The sequence below is a fragment of the Triticum aestivum genome, chromosome 3A (genome assembly GCF_018294505.1).
Source record: "Triticum aestivum cultivar Chinese Spring chromosome 3A, IWGSC CS RefSeq v2.1, whole genome shotgun sequence".
NCBI lineage: Eukaryota > Viridiplantae > Streptophyta > Magnoliopsida > Poales > Poaceae > Triticum > Triticum aestivum.
In genome coordinates, this window is record NC_057800.1 from 741,249,969 (window position 1) to 741,262,819 (window position 12,851).

General features: G+C 45.0%; 2 protein-coding genes across 4 annotated transcripts; both read left to right on the forward strand.

Moving 5' to 3' along the window:
* Positions 1-40: 40 nt before the first annotated feature.
* Positions 41-8,881, forward strand: LOC123063661 (probable histone acetyltransferase HAC-like 3). 3 transcript variants are annotated; one of them, XM_044487536.1, is made up of 17 exons: positions 41-254; positions 1,186-1,355; positions 1,823-1,931; positions 2,251-2,488; positions 2,564-2,764; positions 2,853-3,841; positions 4,070-4,339; positions 4,431-4,706; positions 5,222-5,350; positions 5,466-5,666; positions 5,756-5,898; positions 5,985-6,282; positions 6,362-6,501; positions 6,861-6,939; positions 7,071-7,412; positions 7,964-8,184; positions 8,297-8,881. In XM_044487536.1, the coding sequence occupies exons 2-17, from the start codon at positions 1,198-1,200 to the stop codon at positions 8,364-8,366; spliced, it is 3,864 nt and encodes a 1,287-aa protein (XP_044343471.1). In that variant the 5' UTR covers positions 41-254; positions 1,186-1,197; the 3' UTR covers positions 8,367-8,881. The 3 variants fall into 3 exon arrangements, with proteins under 3 accessions (XP_044343471.1, XP_044343472.1, XP_044343473.1); XM_044487537.1 differs by having other exon boundaries at positions 47-254; positions 7,967-8,184; XM_044487538.1 differs by having other exon boundaries at positions 47-254; positions 2,567-2,764.
* Positions 8,882-10,577: 1,696 nt separating this feature from the next.
* On the forward strand, positions 10,578-12,557 carry LOC123059645 (proline-rich protein 4-like). The gene has a single exon (XM_044482158.1). The coding sequence runs from the start codon at positions 10,802-10,804 to the stop codon at positions 12,332-12,334; it is 1,533 nt and encodes a 510-aa protein (XP_044338093.1). The 5' UTR covers positions 10,578-10,801; the 3' UTR covers positions 12,335-12,557.
* The last annotated feature ends 294 nt before the right edge of the window (positions 12,558-12,851 follow it).

Consider the following 12,851-nt stretch of genomic DNA (forward strand, 5'->3'; position numbering starts at 1 on the left):
CGATCCGCGCGGTTCAGATTCAGAAGTCTCCCCCCCCCCCCCCCCCGTCCGCCACCACCACCAACCCGTCGCAACCCACCGGAAACCCTAACCCTAGCCAGGCCGCGCCGGCGAGTCGACGGAGCCGCAGCAGCGCAGGCGAGGCGAGTCGGAGGAGTCGAGGTAGTCGCGGCGCCACAGCGCGGGCGGGCCGAGGGCGCGGCGCCGGCGGCGGCAGGTCCTCCCGGCGACCTCCGGCGGCCTCCTCCTCCCCAGTAAGCCCCCGCCCCCCTCCTCCCCCGGCCCTGATCCGCCCCCCGCCCCGGGGGGCCCCGTACGCGTCGTGCCCCGCTGGTCTGGTGAGCCGGTGGCGTCCCCGACCGAACCGTTATCGTCTGTTTTTTCATCCATTTATTAGAAAATAATAATACTATTTTGCCTTAGCCGAACCTATGATGTGCTTGTTCTCGACTGGCGGCTGCTGCCCGCAATGCCTATCTATCAGTGTTCACATGGCATTTCATATGCCAGACTTAGATTCATTGCAGTGGCGACCTTGGTGTTTACTGTTTTTTTTTCAACACAGTACAAACGCAAGCACTCATATATACACGCATACACTCGCCGACCTTGGTGTTTACTGTTAGTGTAATTGCATTTTAGTACGTATTTTTATCGTATAACGCCGATAGCCTGATGGATCATCATTCTTGCATGCAATGTGGCTGTATCCTTCAAAATCCTTACAATGATGATCTTGGTGTATCGATGCATGCACCCTTCCAAGATCCTACCTTTTTCCCTTCTTAACCAATGAACGGCGTGGTTTCTGGTCATGCACATAATTGACTACTTTCATGGCGTGGATAGATTTCAGGAGGGCAAATTTTACTTCTTCCAAGTGACGAAACCAGGACTAGAGTTTACGTGCTTGCTGTTAGTCATGGTTGATTTACTGGTTACAAGCAAAACCCACTTCAGCACAAGGCTACAGTTTATGTGCTTGTTGGTGGTCATTCATGCGGAGTCCGCTGGTTGGCGTGTTTAGTTTTTTACTTGCAAAAATGAAGCTTTTGTAAATGCCTCTTCACATTAGTTGCTTGCCCGTTCTTGTTCAGTACCATTTGGCCCTGGACATCTATTATTATGTGGGGTGGTTGTAGCTTCTGACCAGACTGTTACTAACTCAAACATGTGGATTTCCAGTGATTTAGGAGGATGATGGCGCAGGCCCTGCAAGGGATCCAGCAGCAGTATGCGCCGAGTGGCTTGCCTGTCCAGAAACGTTATACAAAGGAGACCGCAGCGCAAATTCTTCAGCTGGATAATATGGATTCGGATACTTCCCCGGTCCGTCTCGTTATCAAGCACAAAATGTAAGTAGTCATACCACCGATATCGAAAGCAGTGCTGGCTCATTATGTTAGCAATGCTTACATTCTGTGTCCCTTGTTCTAGCTATTTTACTGCATGTACTACTCCATGTTTATCGCATGTTGATAAATCTGCCATTGTTCCTATTCTTGTAGTATGCATTGTTGTGCTGTTCTCGGGGACGATTGCAATGGCGTGGTCTCTTTCTACATGTAAAATATAATAAATAGTCTTAGGAGAAACTTCTAAATTTTGGGCAAAGTGAATTGTCACTATTTAACTTCAGCCATATACATCCGTGCGAAATATGTTTGACATTCTATGTATGACTACCATCTGTGCTTTATTGTTTGAAACCCATGCATAGTTGATAATTCAGATGATATTAGAAGTGGTTCTATCTTTCTAACTAATTTATCATCAATATTTCTTGTCTCCACAATACATCCTGATCTCTTTATCTATCCAGTGTAACCTACCTGAAAGGAAGGGAGCAATTCTATAACCTGCACCCACGATATCTTCTGGCAGTTTCAAAAAGTATTGATGAGCAGCTTTATAAGGATGCAGAATCAAAGGTTTGTTTTGCTTCGCGTAGCAAATATAACTCTTCCCTCTGTTTCACTATAATCGTGGCTGGCCTCACTCGTTGTGCTTTGTTTGGAGTTATTTCTGCTCTCTGTTACATCATCTTCATTTGTTATCTTTTATGTTGTACTGAACATAAACTTATTGTCAAAGTTTGAGCTATTCTTGTATTTTGTTTTGTTTTTCGTTCATGGTACTGTTTACTGTTAGATTATGTGATATATTCATGGAATTCTACCATTTATTAAATTATATTATTACAATTCTGAATGACTTGTTACTTGCTAACACCTAGTTCTTTTCTCTCAGATCGACTACATGGATTTTGAGACTTTAGAAGTTAGGCTGAATGCTCTTCTCAGTCGTGGATCATTTGGCAACAGTAGATATGCTTTGGCTTCTTCAGCATCTTTACCGACATCACACTCAGAACAGCTTGGGATAGAAGTAACAGATTCAAGTATACAGAATGGTAGAGCTGTACCTGGTTCTGTTAATCCCCCCCTGCCTGCTAGAGACATATCACATAATGTCTTATATTCTCAGGGTGAGTTAAGATTATTAGTTTTCTTTCTTGACCTCACAGTACAACTTCAGTATTTTAACTTTGGACTGATTTTAGTAGGATTTGCACCAACCAGTCACCATGAAGCTGCTGCCAGCTTTGTTCATTCATCGGCTGATAAGATTAAACAGGGGCCTGAAAGCTTAGCAAACGCCACTGCCGCACCATGTGTGTCATTACTACCAAAATGCAGTCCCTGTATTGCTGGAGATTTCGGTGGTGGAGTGCCAACTGGCCATACAAAATACCATTTCCCAGGTTAGTTGTTTTACTTATACCATGACTTACGTATGAAACTTAGCTTAAGCTGTTTTGCATCATAAACATTATGACCAATTTGTGCCAGGCGATGTTCATCAAGTTGATAGTCAACAACCGTCGACATCGGGTAGTTCCAGTTCTGTGTCTGCGATGTGTGATCGAACCGCAAATTCTACAAATAACAACAGATATTCTGCTGGCCAAGTATCATCGTCTATGCAATACAGAGAATGCGGGAAAGTGTTGTATACGCGGAGCCACCCAGTAGAGGAATCAGATCAGTCAAATATCACAGCCGGATGCCACGACTTGTATATCCATGACCAATCTAAAATTCGCACTGACATCAAGAGAGAATGCGGACTTGAAGGATGCATGCAAATGGATGAAACATGTTTCTGCAGGGAGAAATGCTCAACTTTAAACACAAAATTCAGTTATGACCAATGCAGCTATATTGCTGCTGACTCTGGTAATTGTGTCTCTATAAGAGAGGCAGTGAAGGGAGCCGAACAGACATCAAATAGCACTGTATCAAAACCAACTTCCCCTACTTCGGATGAATCGTCTGGCAAGCATCATCCGGCAAAACGATTGAGGATCAATTCTCCCAGGCCTGTCCATGCTGATAAAACAAAGTTTCCAAAGGAACTACAGCCTGCTGCCAATGGAACTTATGTCTCTTCTGAAACAGTACAGTCTGAAACCACAGCATTACCTACAAAGTCGCCATCTGGCTGTTCCTTGCTGGACAGCAATGCTAGCAATAACATGGAGATAATTAGATTGCCGGAGACTGCTATGCAAGCTGAAGAAGGGTTGTGTCATGGAAATGGTGACATCGAGATGAAGGAATTGTCATGTTATGGAAATGGTGACATCGAGATGAAGGAAGGGCTGTGTTATGGAAATGGTGACATCGAGATGAAGGACTCAAAGCTTGGCTCAGTGGATGAAACATCATTAGCAGCCAGCTTAACTGCAATGAAGAAAAGAGGGGGTTCAATACTTTATGCGCTAAGTGCTGAGGAGCTTAGAGATCACATGAAAAGTTTGAACCAACATATTTGTCTGGTGAGTGCAGAGCCCACTCTCATAGGTTTGCTATTACTGTAATATCACTTGATGCTTAGTTATGCCACCGAGTAATATGCAACATAATTATTATGTTATTCGACTAGAGTCTGGCTCAAGAAGTGTTAGTTTTTGTTTTATCATGGTAACTGGATTGCCTGTATAGTGCATAATATTTAGTTATTTCAAGCTATCAAATTCGTTGACTCAGTTGCTTTTTATTTTCAGAGCCAAGTGATGACAGAAGAACACCCTTCAGGCTTGCCTGACCAAAATACGTGCAATTTATGTGGGATGGAGAGGATTCTTTTTGAACCTCCTCCACGATTCTGTGCTCTCTGTTTCAAAATAATAAATTCGACCGGATCCTATTATGTTCATGTGGAAAACGGAATTGATAAGGCTTCAATATGTGCCAAATGTCACCATCTTAGTACTGCAAAATTTAAATATGAGAAGAGATCAAATTACGCGGAAACAGATGCTGAGGCTGAATGGGTAATGTGCTTTTCTTATCTCTCTACTTATTCTTAAATCTTAAATTATATATACGAATTCCTCATCTTTTGTTCAACTTATCTCATTTCAGTGGGTTGAGTGCGATAAGTGCAAAGCTTGGCAGCATCAGATATGTGCCCTTTTTAACCCTAAAATTGCAGACAAGGAGGTGGAGTATACATGTGCCAAATGTTTATTGAAGGAGAGGGATAGTGGAGATATAATTTTGCCGGAGTCAGCTACTGTTCTAGGAGCATTAGAGTTACCAAGAACTAAACTGAGTGATCATATTGAGCAGAGACTTTCAGTGCGGCTTGAGCACGAACGGCTGCAGAGGGCAAGAGCTTCAGGAAAAGACATTGAAGAGGTATTTGTGCCATGTTTGTGATTATCCTGTAGACTTGTAGTACGTACGAAACAAGTCCCATGAGTTATCTGCAATTATTGACCATACAGCGAACTGTAGGCCTATCACATCCCTGTTTTAAGACTTATTTTATTATTTCCCAGGAGTTACTTGCTCTTCCTGATCCATGTTAGAAGTTACACATTAGCTCGAGTATTGTTAATTTCTAATCTTCTACCGCCGACTTTTCAGTTCAGTATCTATATATAGGTGGGTGATATTAGTTGCATTTTAGGATCTTATTTTGTTAAACTGTAGCTTAGTTATGCGGTTGAATTTATTGGATTCAAATAAACATAATTTGATGTGATGATCCACGTCATATTATAACTCATGGCCAACTTAACGATAGAAGAATTGTGAAAACAATAGCGTTGATCTATATTATTTTCCTGTATTTAGGGATTGTGTTACAGTCTGATGTCAACTATGTGGTAAACTTATTTTAATTTTCTTTTTTGTGCTCCAATGTTTAGGTACCAGGAGTTGAAGGTCTTACTGTTAGAGTGGTTTCTTCAGCTGCAAGAGTGCTTCAAGTCCAACCACGTTTTCGGGATTTTTTTAAAGATGGGAAATATCCTGGGGAATTTCCATACAAATCAAAGGTGATTGGATGATACTTTATTAGACAATCTTTTTCCACAGTATCCATGTTAATAGTAATTTCAGATATTAAGTACATAATGAGGGCTAACTTTTAGTGCCTTTTGTTTTATACAGGCCATTCTCTTGTTTCAAAAAAATGAAGGTGTGGATGTTTGTCTATTTGCCATGTATGTACAAGAGTATGGTTCTGATAGCCCATTACCAAATCGAAGGCACGTTTATCTTGCATATATCGATTCTGTCAAGTACTTCAGGCCTGAAACCAAATCTGCAAGTGGGGAAGCTCTCCGAACCTTTGTGTACCATGAGATTTTGGTATGAGAAATGCAAATATTGAGCTGATTACGTAACTTTCTTAAATACATGTTGAACTGAAATTATTTTAATATGGTTCTCTCTTGTAGATTGGCTATTTGGATTACTGCAAGAAAATAGGATTTGTAAGCTGCTCCATATGGGCTTGCCCATCTACAAAGCGCGATGATTATGTTTTGTATTGTCATCCCACGTCACAAAAAATGCCCAAGTCTGACAAGCTTCGGAGCTGGTCAGTATATTTAACACGATATTTATGATTTAAATCTAATTATTTGTTTATGGGACTTAATTGGGCTTTCTCATGAATCTTCTTAGGTACCAGAACTTGATCAAGAAGGCCGTTAAGGATGGTGTAGTTGTGGAGCGTAATACATTGTACGACTTCTTTCTTCAGCCTACCAGTGATCGCAAGGCCAGTATATCTGCAGCATGCTTGCCATACTGTGAGAATGATTTCTGGCCTGGAGAAGCAGAGAGACTCCTTGAGAAGAAAGATGACAGCACCTCACAGAAGAAAGAGCCACAAGTAGGAAGGCTCATGCGTGTTGCCAAACGTGATGACAGGAAAGGAAACCTTGAGGATAACCTTGAGGATATCTTGCTAGTGCACAAAGTTAGTTCATTTTACTCTTGTTTTAATCCCCCTCTCAGTATAATGTTTGCACTGACATCATATTTTTCATTGTCGATAGCTTGGAGAAAAGATGCGAACAATGAAAGAAGACTTCATTATGCTTTGTCTGCAGCGGTTTTGCAAGCATTGCCACCAACCTATTGTGTCTGGTAAAAGTTGGGTTTGTACCTGCTGCAAAAACTTCCATCTTTGTGACCAGTAAGTATTTCTTCAGATCACTTTTTTTTATACCTACAGAATCTGCTGCCATAATGTTTCTTTTTGTAGAATGAATCTTCTGTGATAGTCATGATCACATTGAATTTGGTAGCAGTACTGAGAATACCTTTTTCTTATGAAAAATAGCTGCACACACATATTATCATCTAGTGCCTAGGCCCTTGTACCTAGCAACTTCCAGTTTCTTTTTGAAATTTGAATTGATCATCTGCCAATCTTGCAAAATGTACTTACATGACCCCTGTTTTATAACTTCTCAGTTTTTGTTCCTCGATAATCACCCATTTCATCGATATAGCATCCATTATTAATGATGTTTCGGTTGTTCTTCCTTGTAGATGCCATGCAGAGGAGCTAACTGCTCCACTAAAGGACCGGCATCCAGCTACAACAAAACAAAAGCATGCATTTCAAAGAGTACTGCTATAAACCCTGCTATACTTTTAGTTCATTTCACCGGTCAAATAAAGCAAGCACAATATGCATACTGCTATTTGTTAAATGTATGATGAAATTTATACTTACCAGAGTAACTACCTGTTCTACAGATAGAGGAAGAACCTCTTCCAGAGACTGATGATGGAGATCCAACAATGGAAAGCAAGTATTTTGACAGCAGAATCGATTTCTTGAAGCACTGTCAAGACAATCAATACCAGTTTGATACACTCCGACGGGCAAAACACTCAACAATGATGATTCTTTATCATCTACATGATTCAGCTTGTTCTGCTTGTCACCAGGCCATGGATCAACGATTTGCGTGGCGGTGCCTGGTTTGTGCCGGCTGCAATTTTTGCGATTCATGTTATAAACAAGACGGTGAAAAATTGCACATTCATAAACTCAAACAGACGGAGCAACAAGTATTACCGAACTATACTCTACAGGTATCCTTTGTAATTCTCAGCTAGCGTAACTTTTCTGCATTGGGCTTACTTTGTAGTGCTGTGGAAAAATAGTTACAGAAGTAGGAAAAAGTTCATTAAACAAACAGTAAAATAGGCAGAAATTTGTTAGACAAACGGGATTATCACAATCCACCGCAACGCCGGCTGGATGTTAAAATTTGCACGGGAGATTCTAAATCTCTCATGTTTTGTTCTCACCTAATTCAGGTACAATTTCTGTGATTAGTTTTTTTGTGTGTTTCTTGGAATATGATTTTCGGTGGCATCAGTTCTTCACCTTACGTGCATTGCACCATTACTTTTTACTTGACCTTTTTGTCATTGTTTCATATTTGTGTTGGAGGTGCTTACTGCTTATGCTCAACTGTTTGTCTTGATAGTATCTTTTGTTGACTTTGAGCATATCCAGTTTAATAAGCAGTGTGAACCATGAAGGATATTCCTTGTTTTGGATTTCTGCGTGGTAGTTGTGTTCATTAATTGTCCTTTAAAAAAAATGTTTGATACCAATGATGTTGATATTTTCAAAGCAGGACTATCTTGAGGCTTTGGTGCATGCATCAAAATGCTTCTGTGCTGCGCGTACTTGTGCTTTCAAACTCTGTTTTACAATGAAGAAGTTGTTCTTCCATGGTGTACGATGTGACATCCGCAACCGAGGAGGTTGCAGGAAGTGTATCTTCATGTGGAAACTTCTGCTCACTCATGCAAAACATTGCGGTGACGGGGCCTGTTCTGTTCCCAGATGCAGGTATAAAAGTCATGCTTTTTCATGCCAGCTTATTTGCATTACTCGTTATATTAAGCAGCTCCTTTCCTTTCTCGGGGTTTCTGATGATATCCTCAATTCCATTTTATTTTAGGGACATCAAGGCATTCTTCATGCACAAGACCAAAATGATTGCTGGGCCACCTTGTGCCATAGAGTGCTAGCGGATCCCGTCCAAAATGAACTCTGCCGTGAACTACCAAGTAGTGGTTTTTTCTCGAGCAGGAAGATTCGTTGATGAAAACGCAATAAACTGCTGTTTGCCGCCGTACATCAGCAGGATTGCATTGCAAAGTAAATAAAATAGCGGCGACTTGGCGGCAGAGGCACCAGCAGCAGAGTTAAGTTAGACTGTTTCGCTGGTATTCCCTGGAATTTGCGCGCGCGAAGAAGGCAGCAGCGCGTCGGAAGGAGATACCAGCAGAAGCTTGCATAGGCAGACAGGCATCCTCTGTAGTAGTGTCTGTACATAGACATGTATATATAGTTGGTTTTCTTTCTTGCAAAGCCATACATAGGATAGAGGATTTTGTTTTATTGTTTCTTTTTGTACCCCCCCTGATTGGATTGAACAAGGCCACAATTTTGTTCAGCCTTGCTGCTGTACTGTGGCTCTGGCTAAATCCAAGTTCATTCAATTATTAATGTGTATAAGAAAGAAGATACCCCTCAAGCTGCATATACATGTGCTTGTAGCATCTGCATTTGTTCATAATCTCCTTTTATCAATAATACTCTCTGTATTTTTTTTTTGAAATAGATATTTGCATACATAATAATTTTATACTTGATAATTTAAGTGCATGCAATTTAAGAACATTTTCAAATTAATCATTCAAATTCAAGAACATGAAATGGTTCAAATGAAGTAATAAACCAAATAAGGCACTAGAATCAAGCTTTAGGAAGTGTTCTCAAGTGCTCATCAAGACCTTCTTGGATCATGTTTGCACTATGCTTCGGCTCTAGCGGGATCCCCGTTGGACTCGATGGATGATGGATGTCATTGACAATGTGGTAGCCCATCGTGTGCTCATGGCCATTGACAACTTAGTTGTAAGGTGGGACATCTCCAGCAGCAATCTTTTGAAAAGTGGTGACCTCGAAAGGACATTAAGGTTAGTACATCAACTCAACTACTCAAGGAACAATCTGAATGTAATGGAATGCTAGAAGAGGACAGTGAGATGTGAGTTGCACAAGCAGTGAGCAATTTATGAAGAGTAATCATGGAGCGCTCCTAGCAATTGTATCTATAGGTTCAACTAGCATTTCTATGTTCGAGTACCGTAAACGTAATTGTTGAGGGATTAAGATAAGATTTCATATCTGTCATTGAATGGACCCCATGTCCATTTATAGTTTTTTTTGGAAGTACACCACCCATCACAAAAAGTTGAAATAAAACGCCATCTGCAAGGGGCGGGATAAGCTATAGCAAGATCTCTAGTCATGTAACCCCAAAAGAAACAACTAGCTCAAACCAAAGAAAGACTACAGTCTCTGGACTTTTCTAAGTTCTTTTGGTCAGAGTTCAACTCTGCAGAGAAAGTGAAAAATCCACGGTCTTACATCCACTGAGGTAGTCATCTTGCTTTCCTTTACTTTCCCTTATGATATTTGGCAAGCTCAGTAAAATAGATCATACTTTATTTTAATGTTGCCTGAAAAAGGTGGCTCGATAAAGGTGTCAAAGGAATCTGCTGATAGAGCTAAAGTTAAGGCTTCATTCCAAAAAACAGAGCATGGAATTTAAGTTTACAGCCCGGCCATAAAGGAACCGAATGAAAAAACAGAGCATGGAATTAGTACTAGCATAGACAAAACCATCATGAATAGTGTCAGAAGAAGACAAAAGCAAAGATGACAATATTCACATCTGAATTTGTCTTTTTTTGTTTTTTCATGTGTATTTTGAATTTCGGTCTGAATTTTTTACGGGTTGCCGACATATGTGCTCCGAACATCCATGATTGCTTTCAGCATTTTTGACATATGTTTAAATCTGAATTTTGCAAGTTGATAGTATCATGGTAGCATCGCGTGGTACTTCACCATGATGATCCATCGCTCTCCTCCTTCCAGCACATGCAAAGCCCCTGTGTTGCCATGAAGATGCCGTCACACTGGCCGTGCACCCTCCATAGATCGATGCCAGCTTCATCGTCCCCACTTTGTTGCGCCCTCTGGTTTTAGCTGATTGTGCTCAGCAGTATCCATCCATGTACACATTCCACATCTATCCCTTTGGTGTAGTAATGGCGGCATGTGCTGCAACAGTCGAGTTAACGGTGCGGCCATGATCGGTCGGCTTGCGCATTCAATTGCTAATCTACTTATCCATCTGTAGCTGCTGGTTAAATTGATTGATTGAGATTGAGTGATTGCCTCTACGGCTCTACGCTACGTACGTACGTGTGAAGGTCGAGCTGTTCATTCATCCCTTGAGTAATTGTTCATTGATGGATCTTCCATGGAGTGGATCGCTCGCTCGCCGCCTGCTTCCTGGCTATATACACACCCTCGCCATGGCTGCCGCTCCCTCACTTCGCTTGTGGTTGTTGTCGCAGAGGTGCAGCGGGTAGATAGATAGGTGGAGATGGTCGCCATGGAAGGAGGTGGTGGAGGGAGGCTGCTGCTCCGCGTTCTCATCGTCTGCGCTGGGGCGCTGATGGCGGCCGCTGCGGAGGGAGGCGGCGGCGGCGGCGGGGACACGTCGGTCGTCTTCGTCGTCGGCATGGCCCAGTGCGCCGGCTGCGGGAGGAAGAGCTTGGGCGCCGAGGCGGCGTTCAGGGGCCTCAAGGTCGCCATCACGTGCAAGAACGAGAGCAAGGCCGTCGCCAGCCTCGACGGCACGGGCGCGTTCGAGGTGCTCCTCCCGGCCGACGCCGGCGCCTCCGAGTGCCTCGCGCAGCTCCAGAGCGCGGCGAGCGGCGCGCCGTGCCCCGGGCAGGAGCCGTCGAGGATCGTGCCGCTGCTGGCCGAGGGCACCTTCGTCGCCGTCGCTGGCAAGGCGGCGCGAGGTGGGACGTCGGCGGCGCCCGAGTGCGCGGCGGCCAACATCTGCTTCCCGTGCCACGCGTTCGGCAGGAAGCCCTTGTTCGCGCACCGGCGCATGAAGCCCATGCCGGTGTACGCTCCGCCCGTGTACGGGACGCCGGTGCCGGCGTGCCTTTGCACCCCTACCCCGGCCCCGGGGTGCCAGTGCCCTTCTGCCATGCCGGTTTACGGGACGCCCGTGCCGGAATACTACCCGCCTCCAGCCCCGGAGTACGGGACGGCGACGCCGGTGTATGCTCCGCCAGTGTACGGGACGGCGACGCCGGTGTATGCTCCGCCCACCGTGCCCGTGTACGGTACGCCGACGCCCGTGTATGCTCCACCGGTGTACGGGACGCCGACGCCCGTGTATGCTCCGCCCACGGCGCCCGTGTACGGGACGCCGACGCCGGATTGCCCTCCTGAGGCGCCAGAGTACGGGACGCCGACGCCCGTGTATGCTCCGCCCACGGCGCCCGTGTACGGGACGCCGACGCCGGACTGCCCTCCCGAGGCGCCGGAGTACGGGACGCCGACGCCGGTGTACGCTCCGCCCACGGCGTCGAGATGCCTGTGCACGCCTACTCCAGAGCCGGGATGCCAATGCCCTTCCACGAAGCCGGCGTACGGGACGCCGACGCCGGTGTACGCTCCGCCCACGGCGCCGAGATGCCTGTGCACCCCGACCCCGGAGCCGGGATGCCAGTGCCCCACTCCAACCCCCACGCCGGTCTACGTGGCGCCGCCGACGCCGCAGCTCCCTCCCCCCACGCCGGTGTACGGGACTCCATCGCCGGTATACGCTCCACCCACGGCGCCGGTGTACGGGACTCCATCGCCGGTATACGCTCCACCGACGGCGCCCGTGTACGGTACTCCATCCCCGAGATGCCTCTGCACCCCGACCCCCGCGCCGGGGTGCGAGTGCCCTGCTCCCACCCCCACGCCAGTCTACGGCACGCCAGCACCGACGACGTACCCTCCTGCCGCTCCGGCGTACCCACGGCCGGCGCCGGAGTACGGAGCGCCGCCGGCGCCAGAGTGCCCGCCAGAGTACGGCACGCCCATCTACACTCCTCCGGGCCACCAGTAGTTCTATCAATGCATGGTAGCACTCTGACATTACGAGGGTACATTCTGAGGGGAATAAAAGGTTGTGAGACTGATTAATGGCGGCCAGCTTTGATGACGATGGAGCATGCTCGTGTACGCTGTACGTACTTTCCAAATTGTTTGCATTTGGCAATGGACACAGGAAGGTGTATGTTCATGCGTGATGTGACGTTCTCCCTAGGAAGAACTATACTCACTGGTCACTAGATCACGATGATGGCACGTGTTGCCGCGCCCCCCTAAGATTTATTTTTACCATAGTGCTATACTAGTATATAAATTATGGGAAACATGTGAGCCAGCAAAGATGGGTGGATGGATGCGCGGTTTTAAATTTTGGAAACATGGGAATTCTGCTTTTAACGAATTTTGATTCAATGCATGTGTATTAAACTTATTTTGAATCCAGTCTTCAAATTTCGGGGTTGCAAAATTTTCAATGTCCACCGAAATACAGTAAGAACTTTTGTTACTATTTCATACACGCTAAGAGCATC

Excerpts from the sequence above, each read along its gene's own strand:
- LOC123063661 (XM_044487536.1), top strand. The coding sequence starts at position 1,198 with ATGATGGCGCAGGCCCTGCAAGGGATCCAGCAGCAGTATGCGCCGAGT. Across the intron at positions 2,765-2,852 it reads TACAAAATACCATTTCCCAG|GCGATGTTCATCAAGTTGAT; the intron begins GTTAGTTGTTTT and ends AATTTGTGCCAG. Across the intron at positions 8,185-8,296 it reads TGTTCTGTTCCCAGATGCAG|GGACATCAAGGCATTCTTCA; the intron begins GTATAAAAGTCA and ends ATTTTATTTTAG.
- LOC123059645 (XM_044482158.1), top strand. The coding sequence starts at position 10,802 with ATGGTCGCCATGGAAGGAGGTGGTGGAGGGAGGCTGCTGCTCCGCGTT.